General features: G+C 42.8%; 1 protein-coding gene across 2 annotated transcripts in view; it reads right to left on the reverse strand.

The window, feature by feature from the left end:
• Positions 1–601: 601 nt before the first annotated feature.
• NTMT2 (N-terminal Xaa-Pro-Lys N-methyltransferase 2) overlaps positions 602–22,232 on the reverse strand; it is a 38,465-nt gene continuing 16,834 nt past the window's right edge. The window contains exons 2-5 of one of the 2 annotated variants that reach the window (XM_087733303.1): positions 17,594–17,813; positions 9,963–10,138; positions 4,134–4,383; positions 602–876 (exon numbers count right to left, since the gene is read on the reverse strand). In XM_087733303.1, coding sequence (XP_087589429.1) covers positions 602–876; positions 4,134–4,383; positions 9,963–10,138; positions 17,594–17,813 — 921 coding nt within the window. Of the gene's footprint in view, positions 877–4,133; positions 4,384–9,962; positions 10,139–17,593; positions 17,838–22,232 lie in introns of those variants that run through there. The other variant, XM_009462505.1, reaches the window with a different exon arrangement.

Below are 22,232 nucleotides of genomic sequence, written 5' to 3' on the forward strand. Positions count from 1 at the left end.
GGTTGTCTTATTGTCCAAACTGACAGAAATGCAAAAAAATAAACTTCATAGCTGAAGCCAACAAATCAATAAAACTTTTCTTACATTTTTGGTTTAAATATTTTAAAGTACAGATAGTGATGACAGTCAAAATTTGGGTTAGGTTTTCCAGAAGCTATTTGAATTTCCTGCTTCAGTGATCTGACAGATCCTTCTTAAATTCCAAGAAGATTTAAGTACCATAGTAAATACCAGGCTTATTTGTTAACACCTCATACAGAACACTCCAAAACGTATTAGCCACTACAGAAACTTCAGACCTAATTATTTTCTGTTAGTTGAGTTTTGTCCAGTATTGACTCCTTAATGAAAGAGACATGTGACAAGGAGCTGTTAGAAAGGCTTTTAAAAACGGAGAGAAAGATGAAGCAGGCAGGATTTAGGAGCAGACTATTCCCTGGAGAAGCTGGCTCAATTGTAATTCTCTCCTGATCCTTTAGGAGTTGCTGCCCTAGAGTTGTAGTAGTAGCAGGGTATGATTAGGAGGATTCTAGTAGATGCTTTTCGCCTTCCCAGTCCTACGGTTCATCCATAGTCCAGTCTCTGCAGTCTCACTATGCAGTCAGGAATGGCCAGGGCCTTTCTGCATGGCCAACATCCAGACAGGGACACACTGATCAGGGAATCCCTCCTGCCTCTCCTCTCGTAGGATGGTGAGTCCACTCATTTCAATGAGGCTGCGGAGGATGTTCAGGTCTCGGATCACACTACTATCCAGACAATCCAGGATACAGCCCTCCCTGGCTACATTGTCCTTGAGAATGATAACACCATTATCCTTCAAGCCATTCTGGCACCGGATGAGAAACTCCAGGAGATCTTTATCTGTCAGATATCCTACAGATGAAAAGATGGAAAATAGATCACTGTTAACCATTCAAACAGACTCCCCCTGTACACATCAGAATGGCACCTTGATCTGAGTCTCCATACCCTATTTATTGCAGGAGAAGTTCTACTCTTGCCAGATGTAATTATGAAATCTTGGGCAAATCAACGAGATCAACATTTACAAACTCAATCAATATTTAGGATCCATATTAGTAGTAGCAACAGATGTGGACAGAAGTCAATGGGAATAGTGGAGAAAATACTGGGTGCTGAAGGGTTCTTTAATCTGGTGGTTAAAGTCATAATAAGAATCAGTGGCAGGAAGCTGGAGCCAAACAAATTCATATTGGAAGTAAGTGACAACTGTTTAACAGTGCAAGTAATTATCCATTGGAAACTACCAACAGAAGTGGTGTTTACCACCTCTTGAAGTCCTCAAATCAAGCATGGTTGAATTTCTCAAGATATTTTTTAATTGAACACAAACTACTGGCTCAGTACAAGGGTAAAGGAATGAATATAACAACTTGTGATATAGCATAGGTCAAACCGGATAATGTAACAGTCCCTTCTGTCTTTTAATGCTACAAATCTCTATAACTTTGTGTAACATTATGTACCCATCAACGGAGTTCTGGCTCAAAGATCCAGTGAGGAATGCAAGACCTTCCAAACTGCCAGATAAACTCTTTATATTACCCCATACTGTTGTGATTTCTGCATATGCCATATAAATTTAAAAACAGTACTTTTTTCACTATGTTATTGAGATTGTGTTTTTTATCCTTCCTTCTCAAAGACCAATATTTCCGTTATGTTGAGATCAGTAGTGCAGGGCTTAGAGAAGAGCAAAATGAAAACTCTCACATGTGAAACATCTAAAATGAATTAACAAGGACAGGTGGTCAGAAACTGAATGAAAAACTTGAAAAAAATAATCGTTTGTATTTTCTAGTCAAAATATTTAGTTTTCTTGATGGAAAACGTAAACCTTTATAAATGGAAGTTGTAATTTCAAAACCACATTTTGACATAGCATGTCAGATTTCTTTAACCACCCCCCAAAAAAAAAGAAAAAGAAAAAAGCCCCAAAGCCTAAAGCTGAATACCTTTCAAGTTGAAGGAAAATGGTAATTTCTATATGAAATGTAAACTTGCATTTTTACTTTTTCATAAAATAAAAGCCTGGGCTCATATACTTATGCATACGTAAGACAAATCAAGATTGCATCAGCAAGATTTGTTGAAGCCTTTGAACACCTGATTTGGAACTTTATGTTCTCTTAACTTACTTTTTAGCCTAGTTTCCTAAGAAAATGAGATCTTCACGGTGTTGCTCTCTACCAGACAGTCCTGCCTTCACTCCACCAAAAAGCATTGAGCTTGTTGGCATATTTCAGCCAAATTCAAGACAGGGGTGGAAATTTGATTAATACTTCAGATCACTACATATTTCATTGAAATTGATGGAGGAAGGAGATTCAGAGCTGTGTCTATGCTAAAGAAAAGGAATATGCTTCCTCTGTTAGCAGCCACATAGCGGATCACCGCAGCCACATAGCGGATCACCACAGCCTCAGACAAGTCATAGCTCATTCAGTTTCATGTTGACTCAAATTTGCGCAAAAGATGAGGCAGGAGCTACATTTACTGCAATGACTGTTATTCAAGAAAAACAAAAACACGAAGGAAAATGATACTGTTCTGAAGCAATTTGATTGTACAGCTATAAAGACCTCTTCTAAGAAGCTCAGTTTCATTACTTTTTTAAGACTATGTGTAAAGGACAAATAAGTGTTCCTGAATAAAACCATCTCCTGTGCTAATCCCTCTATCTTTATCTTTCTTTTTGCCTAGCAAGAAACTATCTATCTCCAGGGTTTGGGAGAGAAGGTGTTCAGGCCTCCTCTTGTGCTTTAGAATAATGACTTCTGCCAGCTGAAACTGCACCATGGACACTTAGGTTCACAGATTAGGAGAAAACCTTCTTTCTGGAAGGACAGTTAGGCACTGCAGAAGGTCTTCTAGAAAAAATTAAGAACTTTTTTTTTTTTTTTTTGTGAGGAACATAGCCCACATTATCTGATCACCGGTCTGCTGCTCTTAATACTGCAGGGCAGTGACTGGGGTGGCTGCAGGAGAAGCAGCAGGTATTTCTCGTATGAATGGGTACTGTAGGACATAGCTAAGTGAACCTGTTTGATAAGCATCAGTGTGTCCTGGTTTCAGCTGGGATAGAGTTAGTTTTCTTCTTAGTAGCTGGTAGAGCGCTGTGTTTTGGATTTAGGATGAGAATAATGTTGATAACGCACTGATGTTTTGGTTCTTGCTGAGCAGAGTTTACACTAGTCAAGGACTTTTCAGCTTCTTGTGCTCTGCCAGGTGCACAAGAAGCTGGGAGGGAGGATAGCTAGGACAGCTGACCCAGACTGGCCAAAGGGCTATTCCATACCATATGACGTCATGCTCAGTATATAAGCTGGGGGAAGAAGAAGGAAGGGGGGGACGTTCGGCGTGATGGCGTTTGTCTTCCCAAGTAACCGTTACGCGTGATGGAGCCCTGCATTCCTGAGGATGGCTGAACACCTGCCTGCCGATGGGAAGTAGTGAATGAATTCCTTGCTTTGCTTTGCTTGCGCGCACGGCTTTTGCTTTACCCATTAAACTGTCTTTATCTCAACCCATGAGTTTTCTCACTTTTACTCTTCCGATTCTCTCCCCCATCCCACCGGGGGGGAGTGAGCGAGCGGCTGTGTGGTGCTTAGTTGCTGGCTGGGGTTAAACCACAACACAGTGCATGTATAAGACATGGTCTGGTTCACAAGTATTGGTGATTTCACTATGACTTTTTTCAGATTGTTTCCTGAAATACCCCCAAGTCTGGATACCCATCAGATTCAGAAATCCCTGCTCACAGGTGAGGCCAACCCTGTGTATCTGCAGCACTGGCAACTAAGAAGGAGGACTCCTGCTTAAGAAAACCTATATGTAAGGCCTACTCCTCAGCTGCACCTTAGCATGCAGGCTGCTCTCCAAGAACATGTACCTTCCTCCAGTACATGACCTGAAAAAAACAACTTGATTTGTACCCACTGTGCACGTGGCTGGGGAGGACTCTCAGAAGTCTCTTGTGAGATTTTAGGAAGCAGTCCCAAAGCTTTGAGAACCTCCTTTTACAGCTGCACCATTCTTCTAACACAAACTTTAGCACAGGCTGCATAGCTCTCTAAGATGCTGGGCTGGATGAATCAGGCTGAACTAACCTGAAACCCACTGAATCCAGATGACGTCATATCTTTGTGGGGCTGGAGTGAATTCCTGGAGGCTTTTGCAATAATACATCTCTACTCTCTCCTCCTTGCCCTGCAGGTAGTTCGGGACCTCAGCCAGGAAATTCTCCATCATATCCACCAGTTCCACGCTCTTGAAAACTGGTAACAGGACATGCTTGCTGATACGACCTATCCCAGAGCCGCAGTCCAGGGCGCGGTTGGTGCCAGCTTTCCCCACCCCCTGTGGGATACAAGAAAATAATTTGAAATCTGAAAAATACCACCTGAAAGATCATAGCAACTGTGTTATCCGCTATGGCCTTTAGTCCACCAAGCCTCGTGTCTTGTCTCCTTATTTGTGCAGGGCTGTTGCAAGACTGATAAGAACCTGGGACAGTATCAATACAGCTTTGAGTACTTATATGTGAGCCAAGCTGGGCTGCTATGTTCCCAGGCTGCTGTTGATGGGACTTCTCCATTGCAGCCCTGCATTTATTGCTGTGCAATAAGGTTTTCCTTGGTATAAGAAGAGACATAATCTTTCACAAGCTCCTTTCTTTCTCAGAAGATCCACTGGTCTTTGTAAAGTCCTTGCAACTTTATCTGTGAAATATTCATACCTCACAGCCAACTTTGTGGCTAGATAAGCCTCATTCTCAGCCCTGTAAAGGCCTAACAAAAAAGTAAGCGTGTACCAAATACTGCATGCAAGAAGTAACTTCTGCAGCACAGAACTCCCAAGGTGCCCATGGACACCTCTGCAGATACACAGCATCCTTGGGATCAGAGTGCAGTTTTCAAAACAAGCTGTGTTTGAACGAAGATCTTGGAGTTGTAGGTAACTTATGACAACTCAGAAAGTTTGGACTGGAGCATATACAGGATTTCTTTTTTAGGCATAGAGACAAGAAAGATGATTGAGTAGATTTTCCTTAACTGTTTTGGTTTTTTTTTTTCATAAATATCATCTCCGGACAGAGATCAGACATGAAAAAATGTGGCGCAAAAGCTATGTCTATGAGAAAATAATGAGTCACTGTAAAAGGAGCTTTATAGTGAAAGCTGTATTTCACCCCTAAAGCTTCCATTCTAGCTATAAAAAGGCTCTTAAGAGCTTGCTGCTGTTCTGTAAAACAAAAATTTTAAGTTTGTACATGCACTGACTGTGGGATTGGAGCTCCCCTAGCCAAAGTTATCTGTTAAACAAATATATTAAAAGCAAATGTAAACACCTTTTCCCTGTCCCCTGGAACCGAGTGTTGAAGCGAAAGCTATGGGCCAAAGTCGCTGCTGCAACTCCACTGCTCTTAAAAGAAATAAGCCCAGGAAGAGTCTTGCTCTTCCTGCTTATTGGGAGACCCCCCTCTGTAATGACCAAGCATAAATCATGTAACTCACCGCTTTTTTGGCCTTGCTTCAGTGGGTAATTCAGTAGATTATTAAGGTCAAAGGACAGTACCGTCAATGGCATGACTATGAATAGCCCAGCTGAGCATCTGGTTACATAGAGTAACTGTAGAAAGAGCACAAGGACCTCAGAGGCTCTCACCAGTCTCCAGGGCTGCTGGTCCCAATTTGTATACCTAGGAAGATTAATCTCCCGATGTGTGCAAGAGTCCACAAGCCTTCAACCCTATTGGACTCTGGAGACTACCTGTTTATAGTTAGCCAGAAAATGTGAGCCATTCTTCATTCACAGGCTGCACGTAGGAGCATGTGGCTTTTACTGAGGACCAGACTACCCTGCAACAAGGAGTTCACGAAAGGAGAAGGAACTGTGTCTTGGATCTTTACAAGGTGGATTTCCATATTGTTTCCTGGCAGATACATACAGGCCTACACTGATGTGATTAAGTAAAAATCTTTGAGAAAGCTGGTGAGAAAAACAGGATGATTTACCAAAACAGCTAACAGAATTCGACAAAAAGCCATGTAACTTCTTTGACATTTGTGGTACAGAGAACCTACAGTCACAGTACCTCACTCAAAACAGGGAATTCATCTCCCATGACGTGCCACGGCAAGGAGCACTGATGACACGTCTCCATTTGCCATTGAGAAGAAGGAAAGGGAACAATCATGGGAGATGAAGCTTGATCCCACACTTCGCTGAAAGGGAACAAGAACATCAGTCAGTCAGTTGAGAAGCCCTGTGAAGCACCACAGCTCCGTTTGTAATGAAAATGTTGACATAATTCCATGTTCAGCTAATATATTTTCAGTTTGGAAATGCTCAGAGCTTTGACAGGGTATTAACATTTTCTTTGGAAGGCAATCATTTTCCCAAAAGCCTAACTGAGTTGAAAATCAGACTCTTTATTTAAAAAAATAGTGTAAGTGAAAATTTTAAGCCAGAACAGGCTTCAAAATTTAAGACTGACTGCTCCTCTGATTACCTGCTTCCCATTACTCAGAACCACTATCATTTAGGACACATACACACCCAAAAATTGTTATGTAAAGCTAAATAGGGCACTCACAAATTTCCTTAGGGATACAAGAGCTGTGGAATGTGTTCCTGATGCTACTTCAGGTCTTGGAAGGGCAGGAAGGCAGTGTAGATATGTACAATAAAAAAGAAACCAGAGTTCAAGAAATAGATAAAAATCACAGTGGTCTTCTTTCTAAATTAAAAAAAAAATGAGGTTTTCAACAAAATCTCTTCCATCCCCCTGATCAAACAGGAGAATAATCACTTTCGAGAAGCTTTTCATTCAGCAAGTAACCAATCAGGCAGGTGAACTGAGGGCAAGAAAGGCAGAAAGGATTTAGGGCAGAAAGGGAGCTATAAAGTCAATATAATCTCTATCTGTATTATTTCACCCACCTATAGCTCACAACTGGTCCTGAATTAATGGTTTCTTTGTTTTCTTTATTTCCTTTTTTAGACATTACCTCCTGATTAGGTACTTGAAAACACAGTGTCTATGTGGACATCAAGGCTTTAACTGGCATTAATACATTGCCATAAATATGCAGTGCTATAGCTCTGCTGATAACCCTTCAAGTATGACTGTACCTAAGACAGCCTATAGCTTGTCTGTAGAGCACTGTTGGCTCAAGTAATGTTGCTCTTGGTTTGAGTTCTGCCCACACACATATAAAACCTCTTAATTTGAGCACAGTGGCACTTTTAACTCACTTTGACTCACCTGGGAAGGAGACAGGCTAAAATATAAGTGAAGTCCTTAGTCCTTTCTGTAATTCCTTCCATGTGCCCAGGCAAGATAAATTCTCCAATGGTAAAGAAATCTGTAGCTCAGTTTACAGTGGTGCTAAGAATCATGCTAAGAAATGCCATACATGAAGGTATGCAACATCAGTCATGTAAGGGAAATGTCATTGTGTGGCATTTCCACACCAGCCAAACTAACTCAAGAGGGGTAATTTGAGTGGAACTGGGCAACTGTTTTTTAAGGAGCACTAGTTTTGCCAGAAAATAAAGGTTTGGAAGAATAAAACTCTCTGTGAAATTGATATTTCAAAGCTAGAGAATAGTTATAGCCAAAAAACATGGGAAAGAATGTTGAAAATGTCAAGATACTTCTTCTTCACGACTTTCAAGGAAAAAAAAAACAAAACTTGTCAACTTTTCATTTCTAAATAGCATTTTTCATTTTGGAACTGACTTACACCTTGAAAACAAAGGTAAAAGTTTTTCAGAGGGTAAAACAATTAAAAAAAAAAGTGAAATATGTTAAGTTGACCTGAAACTAATTTTCCTATTTTCTGATTTTGTTAAACTTCTCTTTAAAAAAGAATGTATAGTTTATATTAGGGTGAAGCAAATTGCTTTTTTCTGTCTTGATCACCTTATTGGAAAAAAAAAAATTATTCATAGAGCCATAAACTTGGGAAGACATAACTTAAATTAGCTTTACAATAAAGTCACTACTACAGAAAGCCAGTAAATATCTGTATCTGGTCAAGTAGGATTCAAACTGCAGTAGTAAGAAAGGAAAATAAAGCATAAGTAACATAACCAATTGACTGTATCTCAACAGAGGACAAGCTTTAACAAACTAAATCAGAACTACCAAAACGTGCAGATGCCTTTCTGTTCCCCCCTTTTTTTTTTTCTTGTTTGATCTTGGCCATTCAGAGTATTCTTTCTATCCCTGGCTATTAATAGGAGTAGGAACTCCGCTCTGGAGTATTTTGTATCTGTCATCACACCTGATGCATTGGGTATGATTTCTCTTTGGCATGTGAAACTCTGCTACAGACTGTACATCTTTCCTTTTCAGGTCTTGGAGATGAGAAAGCGTTAACAGTGTGATATAAACCTGCCGTTTGGGAAACTGAATCTATATGATGTCTAGGAAGCATGAAATCTTTCCCTGAGTACATGCTTATGCACCACTTGAATTCCACAAATGTCCTTAAAACGAGATTTAAGTAAAATTTAAGGAATATGCCTTGAGCTGGCTCTAGGCTTATAAGCTGTGTTTCATTTTTTTCTGAAAATGCCATTTTACCATCAGGCTCAGCTGCCTTGCTGAACTTGCTTTGTATTTTCTTCTTTTGTGTTTGTAGAAAGCCTGATAGAGTGAGGCTTTGAAATGTTGTGAAGCCTTTTTGCATTAGCATTAATACAAGACTGTTAATAAAAAAAATGTAGCTGTTCACTCGTGTTTTGCTGGCTCACTGCACCAAAAGCCTGCGTCTATCAGGTACAGCAAACTTTGCCATCAGTTGCTCTTCACTGCTATATAGGATTTCTATCTGTTGTTAAGCCACACTCGTTTTCCATCCCAATCCATTTAAACAGTGCCCTTTTTTATACACAACATCTAATTAACCTATTGAGCTTTTTTCCACAGTAGATCATTAAGACTAAAAAAAGGTCATCTGGCTATCCCAAATTTGTACATTTGAGCAGAAAATGAAAGATCTATGGTAGCATTATATAGAACTAGTAATTTTGTGAGCAGGAGAACTTACAAAATTTGGTTTCCTGTAGCTTTGTGGATTCTTTAGCATCTAATGCTGTTGTTGAGGTAATTTAGTGGGCTTTTCCCCTGGGAAGAGGGAAGGGCAGTCAGAAAACCATCAGGCCATACTTTTAAAGATTTGCAGATTCCCAAAGACACATTTAGGCATCAAGAGGATTTTCAGAAATCTAAGTGCCAAAGTGATATTGCTATTGTACGTGCTTTTAAAATCCCACTTAGCATCTCTTTGCACCTCAGGTGAAAGCAGACCTTTGAAGATGTCTACAGACCTTTAGAAATCTGCCTGCAAAGGTCCCTAGTGATACTGGAATGTTCCAAGAAAAAAATATTTTTCCTAATGGGTAGCTTATTCTATATACTCCTAATGTTTGGGGGGGGGGGGGGTGAGGAGGGCTGGGTTTTGTTGCAGCATTCTCAGAAATATCTATAAATAGGCAAAACAGAAACTTGGCATTTAGTCTCAGCTACTTTCCCAAATGTACTGCAGGAATTTGCACAGACAAATCTCCCACTGAAGCCAGCAAGGATTTTATCATGAAACGTCCCAGTCCTGCACTGCGAATTAATCTCCCACCCAAACACAGCTATAAGAACTCCTTGCACAATTCTCTTTGAAGCTTTGGAGCATAAGAAAAGAATGCAAAACAGGTAAATAATGACATATGGCCAGGCAAAATGGGTATTCATGATGATGCGTGACCTGGCAGAATACATTACTAGACCCAATGACAGTCAGTTATGCCCTGTGACTGTATATCAAAGATGACAGATGGTGCCATTTAAAATATATGTGACCGGGCACAGTGCATGTCATTTACGACACATCACCACTGTTTCTTGCAGTAGATGGGATTAAATGACTCACCCCAACAAACTTCCTGAGAAACTCCCTGGAGGATTCAATGTCTGTATTGGAGAGCTCAATGTAGTCTCCCATCATGCCCTCTTCTGTGGCTGGCACCTCCCGGTAGAAGTGTTTGGCCCTGGCGTAGAACTGCATCTCCCCATTGATAACTTGACTTGTCAAAGCGTAAAGTTTCACTGCAAGTAGATAAATCACTATTTTATTGTTAATGACAGATATTTCTGGTTTAGTTTATTGCTCTGGAGGCATGGTGGCCAAGATCTATAAACTTAACTTGAGCCTTCAAATCACCAAACCTCTGTTTCTAAAGCGAAGGTGGAAGGAAAGGTGTTGGATTTAATCCTGCAAGACCTTGAAGGGACACAGCCCCCCTTGGGCAAATTCAGCGACTCCCAGGCTCAGACATCATTTTTGTCATCACACTATGTTTTCACATCAGTGAAAAATCATTTCAAGTTTGAAGTGAACATGCATGCCAAAGAGAGCGAGGGGTTTGATTTGTTCCCAGAAAAGCTGTGGGCAGCATTCATTGCTATGCAGGGTCATAATTTCCGCTATCACAAACCTAACTGTTCTGCAGATTTCCATATATGCTTTCTAGCCATTGACAGCTGCACGGACAGTGCACCAAGAAGAGAGTGGATGAATGAGGCACTCGCTCTGGTTTATTTTTAGTGATACTGTACACTCTGTGGCACTCCAAGTAAGCTGAACCAAAGAGCAGATGGTAATGCCGGGCCTAAATGAGTATATGGGGGAGAGACAACTTGGGAGAGACAACTTAGAAGAGACAGTCCTAAATTTTCATGTGTCACAGATCAAGGAGTGAGATAATGAGTGGGTGATATACTGGAAAGTTCCTGTATTCCAGAGGCTTGGATGTTTCTTTTCATTGCTTGGCTATTTTGCTGGTAATATACAGAAATCATAAGTTTGCAGCTGTTTTATTAAAACCTGTGAGCTTTGCTGGGTAAAGGGCTATTTCTCCCTATTCTTTAAAAAACTGAGGTCTATCCTCCGCATCCTGGGTTTTTCTATACTCGATGTGCATTGGCATATCAAAAGTAGTTATGTTTTGCAGCTCAAATTGTTTGATTGAAGCAGGCCATAAACAGTTTGCTTGGAAACCAGCACCTCTTACTATCTCATGCACACATACAGGTGTCCAGGCACTTTCCTGTGTGTATGGCAGGACTGTACAATTCCTGTATGATTCCCAGCCAGACCTTCCAACGAAAACACAACTACAAGCCTGTCTATGAAAGCTGAGCAATAAGGAGGGATGGAGTCACACTGGGAACAAGTCTTTGCAGGCACCACCTTGCAGTGTGAGACCAGCTTTACTGCAGATTCCCAGCAAGCTTGAGGAACTGGAAATGATCCAGCAGCAAACACCTTCTGGGTTAATAACAACAGAAAGGGAGAGCTCCCTGCCGGCTGCGTACACAGAAGGACCAGGCAGCGGGGCTTTGTCGCTGCATCTTTAAACTTCCACAGGAGCACCACCGGTCGCTGCTGGGAAGGGTCTGAACAGGCCATGCCTTGCTTACGCCAGCTGGGGAACAGGAATTCTGCCCTCCACGCAGAGGATGAGAGCTAGGCCAAAGGCCCTGAATATAAGCCTGGAATGTATTTATTGAGGGCAAGCAAGCTCAGCAGGGAATGATAAGTGTGTGCCTGCCCATCCTCAGCAGGAGAATGACATTTTGGAGGCAAATGAGGGGGGGACAAAGGAAGCAGGATGGGGAATAATTACCACCAAGGACCACTCGGAACAGAATAGTGCTATTGGGTTACACATAAGCAGCATGCCCGGCATATCCTTCATCCAACAAAAGCAGCATTACCAGCCTCTCCTGTCATCACCTGCTTAAGTCAACTGCCGAACGGATACTATTAAAGCTTTAATCCATTACACATTTATGTTATGCCTGAGAAATTTATACCACAAGAAGCACTGAGCCCAGCAAGGGTCAAACCTGGGAGTTTTACACACTCCACTGATTATATTCACATACTCAGAAGAAACCATTTAGCTGAAGAAATTAATATGAAGGGGGCAGCAGCCAATCCCCAGTACAACTTGGCCAGGGTGGCTCCCAGAGCCTGGGAAAAAGACTCCATTGGTGGCTGTGATTCCTCCAGTAAACGATCTCAATCTTCCTCTGGGAGTGGCGCCATCTTGTTTTCTCTGTGTCTCCTTTTTCCCCATTTCAGATGCCAGCCTGTCTGGTGAACAGAACTGAATCCCTGCATGTTGGCTTTGCAAGATCTTCCATATAAGAGTCCAGTGATGATTTCTAGGGCTTGTTTAATGGACCTATCAAGGGACAGTGATTTATCCCGTTCTGCTAGATTGAAGGGAAAGGTATTTACAGGCTGTCTGCACACTAGGACAGGGTGTTGCAGGCAGCTGGCAGCATGAACAACAAATATTCAGAGTCGTCCTACTCAAAACATGAGCCTGACCTGAGGCAACACATGGGGTCGATATGCTGTTCAGGATATCAGATCTGTAGCGTGTGCTCTCAGATTTCTCACTCAGAACCAGTATCAGGCTTGCAGAATGCCTGCCGGGACTCGCATGCATACACCAGCTGACTGGGCTCCTCCTGGGCCAGCTGGGGCCCCAGAGCCCTGCTTTACGTGCTGGCATCCGAAAACAGCTCTGGTCTCAGCATCCATAGGGTTTTCTCTACCCATCAAACTTTGCAAAGATCTTTTTATGCAAGTCCCTCACCTGAGGGCATGCAAGGACACTGGCTAACATAAAGGGTGGCACTGTACCCAAAGTCTTCTCCTGCAGACCCACAGAGTCTCACTCATGCAGCGTGTGATCTATAGAGATGATTTTCACCTCTTGCTCCCTCAGTGTTACTCCTCCCTCTCATGAATTTGCAACACTGACAACTCTCCCGATCCACAACTCAATTTTCCAGACACAGCCAATCAACCTCACCTCTGATCTGCCTCGCAGCTGTGCCTGGCATGCAGGCTCCAGCACCAGGACCAGAGGGAGAGGGAGGTTTGCCAGCTTGCAAGAATACACTGCAAAAGAGAAGTGCGAGGAGGCACCCATGTCCTTGGTGGCAGTTAGTGTTGAGCTCTGCTCCAGCATGCCTCCCCCTCATCACAGGACTTATCTAGCCAGAGGCATCTCCCTTTCCATGACCCATGTGGGACTATATCTCGTGCATCAGGAAATGAAATACTTGCGAGGTCTGTTATGGATACACAGCCTGATTTCAATGAACTTTATAAAGCAGGGCACAGGCAGGATAGGATGTTGGAGGCTGCAAGTCTCAGAGATTGCAGTGGGGAGCAGCTGTCTTTCACAGACAAGGTTTTCAGTGTAACTTCAGGTTAGAAATGTGTTTCTAGTAAAGCAAGAAGAAACTTTTTTCATGGAACACTTGGTCTCTCAGCTGAATCTGCTAACAAGTCCCCCAAGTGGAGAGGCCTAAAACAAACCCACTGCAAAAGCAGGCTGAGAACAGGACCTGGCTCCCTAAAGGTCACTCCACAGCCATGAGACGTTAATAATTTTCAGTTGCTGCAAACGCAGTCTGGATGCAGAGTGGTGACCTACAGCTGAATGCCAACCCCTGGACTAGACAGAGAGTATCTACCTAAGGCCTTTTGCCCTGCAAAGTCCAAAATGTTCTCTCTAATATTTTCTTATGGATCAGTTCAAAATTTTGTTTCCTAGTGCATCTGTTCTACATCTCTAGAGAAATGGACCACTTAATACATAAGACCATGTGCAATCCCAACCTGCAGTAGACTGTCTTACAGTTTTTGGTTGCACGGCTTACTCAGCTAAATTTCCCTAGCAGAAGTAAATGTTGCAAGTAATTTTTTTGAAGTTTTTATTTGTGAACATTATTTTGTGCTCCAAGTGCTTTCTGCAAGATATTGAACTAATTCCAGTTTGGCTGAGTATTCCCTTTTACATGCAACATCTGCTTTGTGCACCAGTCGAAAAATAGTTATCTGGGTACAGGGTAGAATTCACCTCTCTACTGTGGTCCGAGAACCATTTAAATTCTGTTTTATAGAGGATGAACATCAGCCCACCCCCAAAGCAGATTTTACTTACAGACACGTGCCTCACACATGGGAATATTTGTCTCCATGGACCAATCATCTGAGTTTTCCACTGCATATCTCACCCCACTGGCACCGAATCCCACAGCCCATGTAAACATATGCATAATTTCCAGCATCTGAATAGCTCCATGAAAGTCCACTGGGCTTAAGGGCATTCACACACATTTAAGTACATTGTTGGATCAGGGCCTAAAGTTACTCATGTCTTTTATTTATAAATGTTACCCTGGTCTGTAAAAGTGACATGTTTCTCTTAACAGGCTGTGATACCAGATATGCTCAGCTCATAGGTAAACATGCCTAAGTGCTCTACCACTGAACCTAGCAATGGAGTGGGGGGAGTGTGGAGTTAGCATAGCTTGAAGCAAACTTTCTACCTTGCTGACCCGGGGCTGCACTGCAAGTTTCAATGTGAGGCTTGATTTCAGTGTCATTATTCATGCTTAGGGTTAAGCACACGCTTAACTACCCTGCTAGGTCACAGTCTTAGTGTTGCTTTAGTCATTTAATACTGTTTACACAGAGATATCTGCATCTAGACTTCAAGCCTGAGAAGTTCATTTCATTTCTGCCCAGTTCCACTCTGAACTGAACTGGAAAGTGTCTGCAGAGATGTTCAGACCCGCCACATTCTGTCCTCTCCATCACAGAGAGCACTGGATCACAGGATAATCCAGGTCAGAAGGGACCTAAGGAGGTCTCTAGTCCAAACTTCTCCTCAAAGCACGGACAGACATGAATTCAGATGAGGTTCACTGGGACTTCATTCAGCTAGGTTTTGAAAGCTTCCAGTGACGGAGAATTGTACAACCTTGCTGGGCAACCTGTTCCAATGTCTGACTGTCCTCACGGGGAAAGAATTTTTCCTTATAGCCAGTCTAAGCTTCTTTTGTTTCCATTTATGGCCACTGTTTCTTGTCCTCCTGCCTCACACCACTGTGCAGAGCTCAGCTCCATCTTCTTCATGATCTTCTTGTAGGTACTGGCAGGCTGATATTTGGTGTCCCTGAAGCTGTCTCTTTTGGCTGAAGATGCCCCATTCCCTTAGTCTCTCTTCATGAGGCATGTGCTCCAGCTCCCTCACCACCTTGGAGGTCATCCAACTCACTCCATGGCATTTCCCGCACTGGGAGTTCAAGACTCCATGCATATGGTCTAATGACTGCTGCAAAAAGGGGATAATCACTTCCCTCGATCAGCTAGCTATGCTTTTGTTAATACAGCCCAGGATACTGTTGGCTGCCTTTGCTGCCAGGACGCACTGCTAGTTCATGTTCAGTTGCTGTCTACTAAAACCCTATCAGCAGGGCTGCTCCCCAGCCAGCCACTGCCCAGCCTGTGTTGTTGTTGCCAAAGGTTCTTCCTTTCCAGGTACAGGACTTGGCATTTGCCTTTGAATTTCAGTGAATTTGAATTTCACCAGGTTCCCAGTGTCCCTTTCCTCCAGCCTATTTAAGTGCCTCTGGATGGCAGTCCTGACCTAGAACTTGCGGACAAGTCCTGCCAGTTGGCCTCAATCTGCAAATGTGCTGAACAAGCAGTCCTTCACCTCCTCCAGGTTACTGATAAAGATGTTAAACAGGATAGGTCCCAGGACAGACCCTCGTGGTACTCCACTGAGCTCAAGATATGACAACGACTTTCTGAGCCCAATCACCCAACCACTTTTTACCCATCTGATTGTCCACGCATCCAGAGCATGACATCCCAGCATGCTGTGAAGTTTCTTGGATGTGTATTCACAGTGCACGAGCTACCCCACAGTACCTGTCCTTATGCCCACTTTTACTACATGACAATAACCATGGAGTAACAGACATACTGCATGTTCACATGAAGGCTGGACTCACAGGACCTCTTCCATGGAGTCAAACTAATTTGGATAGGCTGGCAATAAGCTTGTAAGCTCTTTAGGGAAGTTTTAATGATTCAGGTCATGAAAAGCCTAGCAGAGGGGATCTTTAGTCTGATAGGAACATTTTACAAAGCGTGTTGGCTGGGAATGGAAATTCAAATATAATTCAGACAAGAAATAAAATATAGTTTTACAGGAGTGAAGCAATTAGGCCGGGAAACAGCTTAGTGATGGACTGATGGATTCTCAGTCATTTGCAGCCCTTAAACCAAGGTATTTTTGTCTTCATAAATATATACTGTGACGCAGTCATAAGTTACAAGCATGATGCAGGAACTTTTACATGAAATTCTAAGCTATATGTTCATAATGCTACCTTCTAGCCTTCAAATGATCTACTTACACTAAGAGTTAACACTGTAGAAAATCCTGCTCAGTTTCTAATATTTTGTGTTTATTTTCAAAACAAATGAAAGAATAACATTTTCATAGACTTCTTGAGATTCCATTGACCTATAATTGACTTTCCTTCCTTTCCATCTTTCCTTCCTTTCCATCGTTCACAGCTACCTACCACTAGGGACAGAAGTATTTATCTTCCATGTTTCATTTTAAATAGCTGCAGATATTGCTGCATTTGAAAAGCCACATCAAAATACTAAGATAACAAGGAAATGCTTTTTCTCTTTAAGGACTCATGAATTCTTGAGCATCTTGAGCAGAGTCTTCACTAGGGTTTCACACAATCAGGTAAGATAATCCACTTGCCTAAATGGCTCTTTCAATGAGGAAGGAGCCCTCAAAGAATTCACTGTGAACAGCCGTTTAACAGGTTGCACAGACACATACTTTCCATCTTAAATTCCTCCAATTCTAACACTGAGTGGAGGCTGAATAATTCTGGTGAAAAAGTGACATGCTAATGTAATACAGACTCAAGTCAAATCTACTTTTTAGCTATATTGTCCTGGGGAAATTTTGTTTCTTATTCAGGGTCAAATTTTCCTAAGAAATGAACGTTCATTTTCTGCATCTAAAAAAAAAAAGTGTCTTGGCATCCTGTACCAGAGGCTTTCACTGAAATTTGGCTACAAACGAACATTTTGGAAGCATTTTCCTCCCAGATAACGAACAGCAGGTTAGACAGCCTGCTGCAGAGATCTGGATCACAGAGGCTCTTAAAAAAAAATTTAAAAATCATTACCTTTCAAGCACTTGTCCAAAACAATACATATTACAAGGCTAAGGACACAACGAATGACAACAAAACAGGTATCAGGCAACAGAAATTAAGGCCTGTCAGCTCTGCTAGTTTTGCATTTGTCCTTCCAAGTTCCCAACAGGTCAATGCACGTTTTACTTAAACGGTGACAAAAAAAGGAACCACCTGCCAGAAACCAAACTTCCTTTCACTCTTGTGGTCTTTCCCTTTCCCGCCTCTAACAATCTCTGGAGTATTTACGTAAAACAACAGGGTACTGAATTAGAGGGAGCTGAGAGGGAGAGTACAGAATGGTTTAGCTAGCACTGCAGTCTCTCTAGCCGGGCTTCTCAAAACTACTACTTATTGTCATTAATGTGTCTGCACTCCACCATCTAACATGATACATCTTTCCGGAGCACTGTCACACATGCACACAGACGCTCCTGCCCACCAGCTACTCACCCAGGGGAAGCTTTTCCAGCAGATAAAGGTAACTCTGAAAGAAGTCATTTCGGATCGCCTTATGCAAGACGAAGGACATACTGTGCCGACAGAGTTCTTCATCTGTCTTGTGCCAGCGCGATTTAAAGGCCAAATGTGCTGCTTTATATGCCATGACGAAGGCGTTTTTTGCAAGGGTGGACAGTTGCTGTGGCTGGTGCTCTCTGGAGGACCTGTCCTTCTGAAGAGGCAGAGGCAGTGTCATTTAAATTGTGGCAACGTGCTGTCATTCTATATTGGGGTGTGTGTCTAGAGCCGTGCAGGGGGCGGAGGCGGGTGAGAGGGGAGTGAGAAATGCTGGCTGTTGGCACCGGCTCAGAGTAATCTCTGGAGTGTCGCCCTCTGAAACAAGCAGGTGCTGCAAAGTGATTAAAAACTCAACCAGGAAATTGCTTACCCAGGGTAAAAGTATATCTGCTCCAAAAAAGAGTGGCTTTAATTCAATTACACTTTTCCTAATCTATTCAGCCTTCACTTCAAAGGAACTCAGATATTATCCAGGATCTCCCATCTCCCTCTTTTATATCTCACAGGGGGATTTTGTTTCCCTGTCTCTCCATCACTATTTGTTTTTCAGTCCGGGGCACCCAAGAGGAAGGCCAGAAGACAGAACATGGACATGCTTCTACACAAACTGTGTGTCCTAATAAACTGTGATTATAGCAAACAAAGAGAAAGCAACAGATTCAACTTCATGCTTTGCCACTGCGTATGGCAGGGCAAGCCACTCTATGCACTACAATCTGCATGGGTTCATTTAATCTGTTTAAATGGTACAGACTATCTCATCAGCAGAGGCTAGCTGGTAGGGATTTCTGTCTGGGAACACAGGAATAGTAAAGCCAGGGAAAGGTAAGAGCTTTTTGCTTTAGCTAACAGAATACACAGAAGAACGAAAGGAAATAAACTGCCCATTAACAAACATAAACAAATATATTGCCTAATAAAGAGAAGGAGGTTCAGGCCACTACAGAGGGCAAAATTCTAGAAGAGGGGGAGTAGGGTGAGAAGCTGAAGTGCTTCTAGATGGAGAATGCAAAGCTGCTGAAGGGGGCTGTATATCATAAGTATGTCCCATCCCAGAGGAGGGTCAGGCCCTCAAGGTACAAGGAGAGACAGGTACTGCTTCAAAATCTTGTTTGCCCCTTGGTAGTTCAGGCACTCGGTGTGGTACAGCTTCAAGACTCCTGAGCTGCAAAGGTATCCGGCAAGGGGATGGCGGCTTTGTACTGACTGCACTGACCTCCACACATTGTGCCCATGAGGGTTTCCCCTTTACAAGCTGTTTATTCCAGCTGTCTGCAGTGTAAGCACACTATAATGCAGCAACACATGATCAGAAAGTTGGATGTTTTCAATACAAAAGGGCTGCCATATGTCCTGAGCCGTACTGTAACTCCCGACAAACATCTGATCAAACTTTTGAGAGCAGAACAAAAAAGACCTAGCCTCCACCAAGGAAAATCGCTAGTAATTCAGCTACAGACGACGCTAAGCACCATTTAGCAATGCATCAGTTAAAGCATATTTTCCAACATGACTCGCTTCCTTGGAGCAGTAAATCTCTATATCTCTGCTTTGATATTACTTACTAAAAGTCTTTAGGGGCAAAACCATCCCTGGGTATTACTGCCTTTCTTGTTTCCCCAAGTACCATCCTGTACTACTCATTCTCACCTAACTGCATTGGCACGCCACTCCCCCAGCTGTTCCAGTCTACATGATCGTGCAAACGTCTTGGTGAACAGATCAGTTAATAAATCTTATTCAGAAAAATATACTTACTTTTCTTTAAAGTGGGATCAGTTCCCCAATCCAGCCTGCAGCTGACACAAGGGAATTGGTCATGTGCTACAATATAGGGGCTGGAACAGCGACTTGGGATGGTGGTGTGGAGGAGATAGACATACAGGCACAATACACAGCAGCCTTACCTATAATGCAGATCTCCTCCCTGTGTCCTGTCAGAGAGGTGTGCTGGAGGTGGTTCCATGACAGCCAAAGGTAATCTAAGTACTGGAAGATATGTTTCTATGCTCCAACCCCTCCCTGCTCATGCATTCCTGCTATTGGGGTCTCGGCTGAGCCACTTCAGCTTGCTACATCAGTTGGCTTTTTCTGTCTGGTCAGCACTGTGAACCAGCTCCGTGCAAACCTTACAATTGCCGGAAAAGTGCAAGAAGGGAGGCAGAGGTGTGCAGTTGAGGGTGGGGTGGGGAGAGTGGGATCATGGCAGTGGTTAGATCAGCTCTGATGCCACTGCATCAAAGTCTGAGCCCTTCCTTGAACAGAGGGCGATGTTCTTCATGCAGCCTTAGACATTTCAGCCATCCCTTGAAATAACTCAGTCTCAGATTTCTTCCTGGTTATGTATCTATCAATCAGAGAAGCACCAGGCTCTCTCCAACTAATTTTGAAATATCTGGGCCCAGACACAATCCTGGTGTATCTCTTGGTTTTCTCACAAATCTGGCCCTTTCTGTTTGCTTATCTATTTTCAGCCACTTGCCAGTTAGTGCGCCAGGAACGGATGCATCAAGACAGCATGTTAATGCTTTGGAAAGACGTTGCACAAGCTCACTTTGACACCGGCAAAAGACACCCCTAGGAACTCAGAGCCCACCTGTTTCACATTTGACACCACGCTTCACATTTGTCATGGCTGTAGTTTTGGCAGTGCCCATTGTGTGGCAAAGTGACCCCTCTGCTTAGAGACAGCAGTGACTTCAAGCATGAAACCTAAGCCTTGACATGTCCTAGTGGAGTCAAACCCTGGGACAGCACTGTGGAGGGTGCTGGGACTGTAGCCCCAGGACTCCCCATAGCTTTGACACTCATGAGGTCCACAGGGGCCTGGGCTTTTACATTCAGTAGGAGGATGTGAAGTACAAAGGCAGAAAAGGGCACTGTTTCTCCGGCCTTCTATGCACAAGTAGGGCTTAACTCTCTCTTTGGAGCAGCACATTTGGGTTCCCCGGTGTCCACAAAGTGCCCCAGCGACTGTGATTCCAGTGAAGCTCTCTTGATCTAGACCCTCTGAGAATCTGGTCAATTATGACAGTGAATACATACACAAGGGAAACAGGGCATATTTCAGAGTCACTCCCTATCATTTTAATGCCCTGCTAGTGATCTTCTCGTAACATACGCCTAGCCCGCTTTCCTTAGGAAAAAAGATACGTGCAATCATGTTGCGTATGTCTCTGTCTATGACTTTTATTACCCCATCACCAAACAACATTTAAACCTATCTATCTCAAACAAATCCCAGAACTACTTCAAAGCTCGCATCAAAACAGTAGCTGGGGTAGAGTGACAGATCTCATCCTGGTGTCACTCAGCACAGTGAGTTTTGCTCTTCTGAGATGCTGTAAAACCTATAAGCAGGGATGGGCACGGGCACATCTGCACCTCTCTTTCCAACCTACCATTCTCAACCATTCAATACAAATCTGTCAGAAACAACAGTTCACAGGATTAATTTTACAGGCTGAATGCTGGTTATAACTGTTTTTGATAAAGTGGTGGTGGTTTTGACTCAGAGTAGTCCCGCCCCACACAAAACCAGTGAAAATCTACAGAAGGCTGCATAAACACTAATTCTATTTATTCTATTCGCATGTGATCAAGACTAAGTCCCTGTTCCAAACAGCTCTATAATCTAAGAGTTACTGTGGATGCACACTCAGTCCTCAGATACTAGTGCAGCTAAGGAGGTGAATCACAACAGCACCAAGCCTTTTAAAGTACTTTCAAAGCACTTCCTGGTGCTGTCGAAGGTTAGGCAGAAACACAGATTTGTGCCCGGAGGTGCCTGAAAAAGGCCACAGAAAGTGCAGGGTTTTTTCCGAAAAGTGGATGCTATACTCTCTGCCTGTCTGTCAACAGCAGCACCTCAATGTCTCCTGCTAAGAACAACTCACAACTATGCTTGCTTCATGCTATCCCATATTCTGAGCAGGATCTACCCAGAAGCTGTAAGCAATTAATCCACTAATTTATACCCTATATCTCCATTTACAAGAAGAGTAGGACTTGAGTATGGGCACAATGGCACCCATAGTATTTGTAGGGTCACTGCTGAAATGTGAGTAAACCCACTTCTCAACTTTAATTTCCTTTCCCAACTGGCCATTTCACTCTTTCTGAAGATAAGGCAGAAAGCCAGCCTTTTTGTTGCTAGTAGGGACACTGGAGAATCTGGACCTCTGGATAAACTGAAGCCCCACATTAAAATAACAGTGGACACAGCCATAATGTATGACAGTCAATGCCTCGAACAGCTTCTGATCTAAAATAAGAATGTGTTTGTATTTCAGTGGGTAAACAAATAGTTACTCCATCTGTCATCTTCTTCCTCCCCATGAGATCAGGCAGTTCTAGGACATCGCGTTTATCGCAGATTAAAATGAAAGAGCAGCTAGAGCGGCTCCTTGTTAAAATACCTGCAGCTGATCTCTGCTTGAGGGTAGCAGGTTTAAAATAAGTTATCAGATGGCTTATGATGAGTCACCACAAGATGCAAGGAAGATCTGTTTGTTGGAGCATCAGAGCATTTAAAGAGAAGTTGAACTTGCTTTTATATTAGTAGGTAACTACC

This window comes from Nipponia nippon, unplaced genomic scaffold (assembly GCF_047370975.1).
Source record: "Nipponia nippon isolate SJK-2023a ecotype South Korea unplaced genomic scaffold, ASM4737097v1 scaffold_5, whole genome shotgun sequence".
NCBI classification, from domain to species: domain Eukaryota; kingdom Metazoa; phylum Chordata; class Aves; order Pelecaniformes; family Threskiornithidae; genus Nipponia; species Nipponia nippon.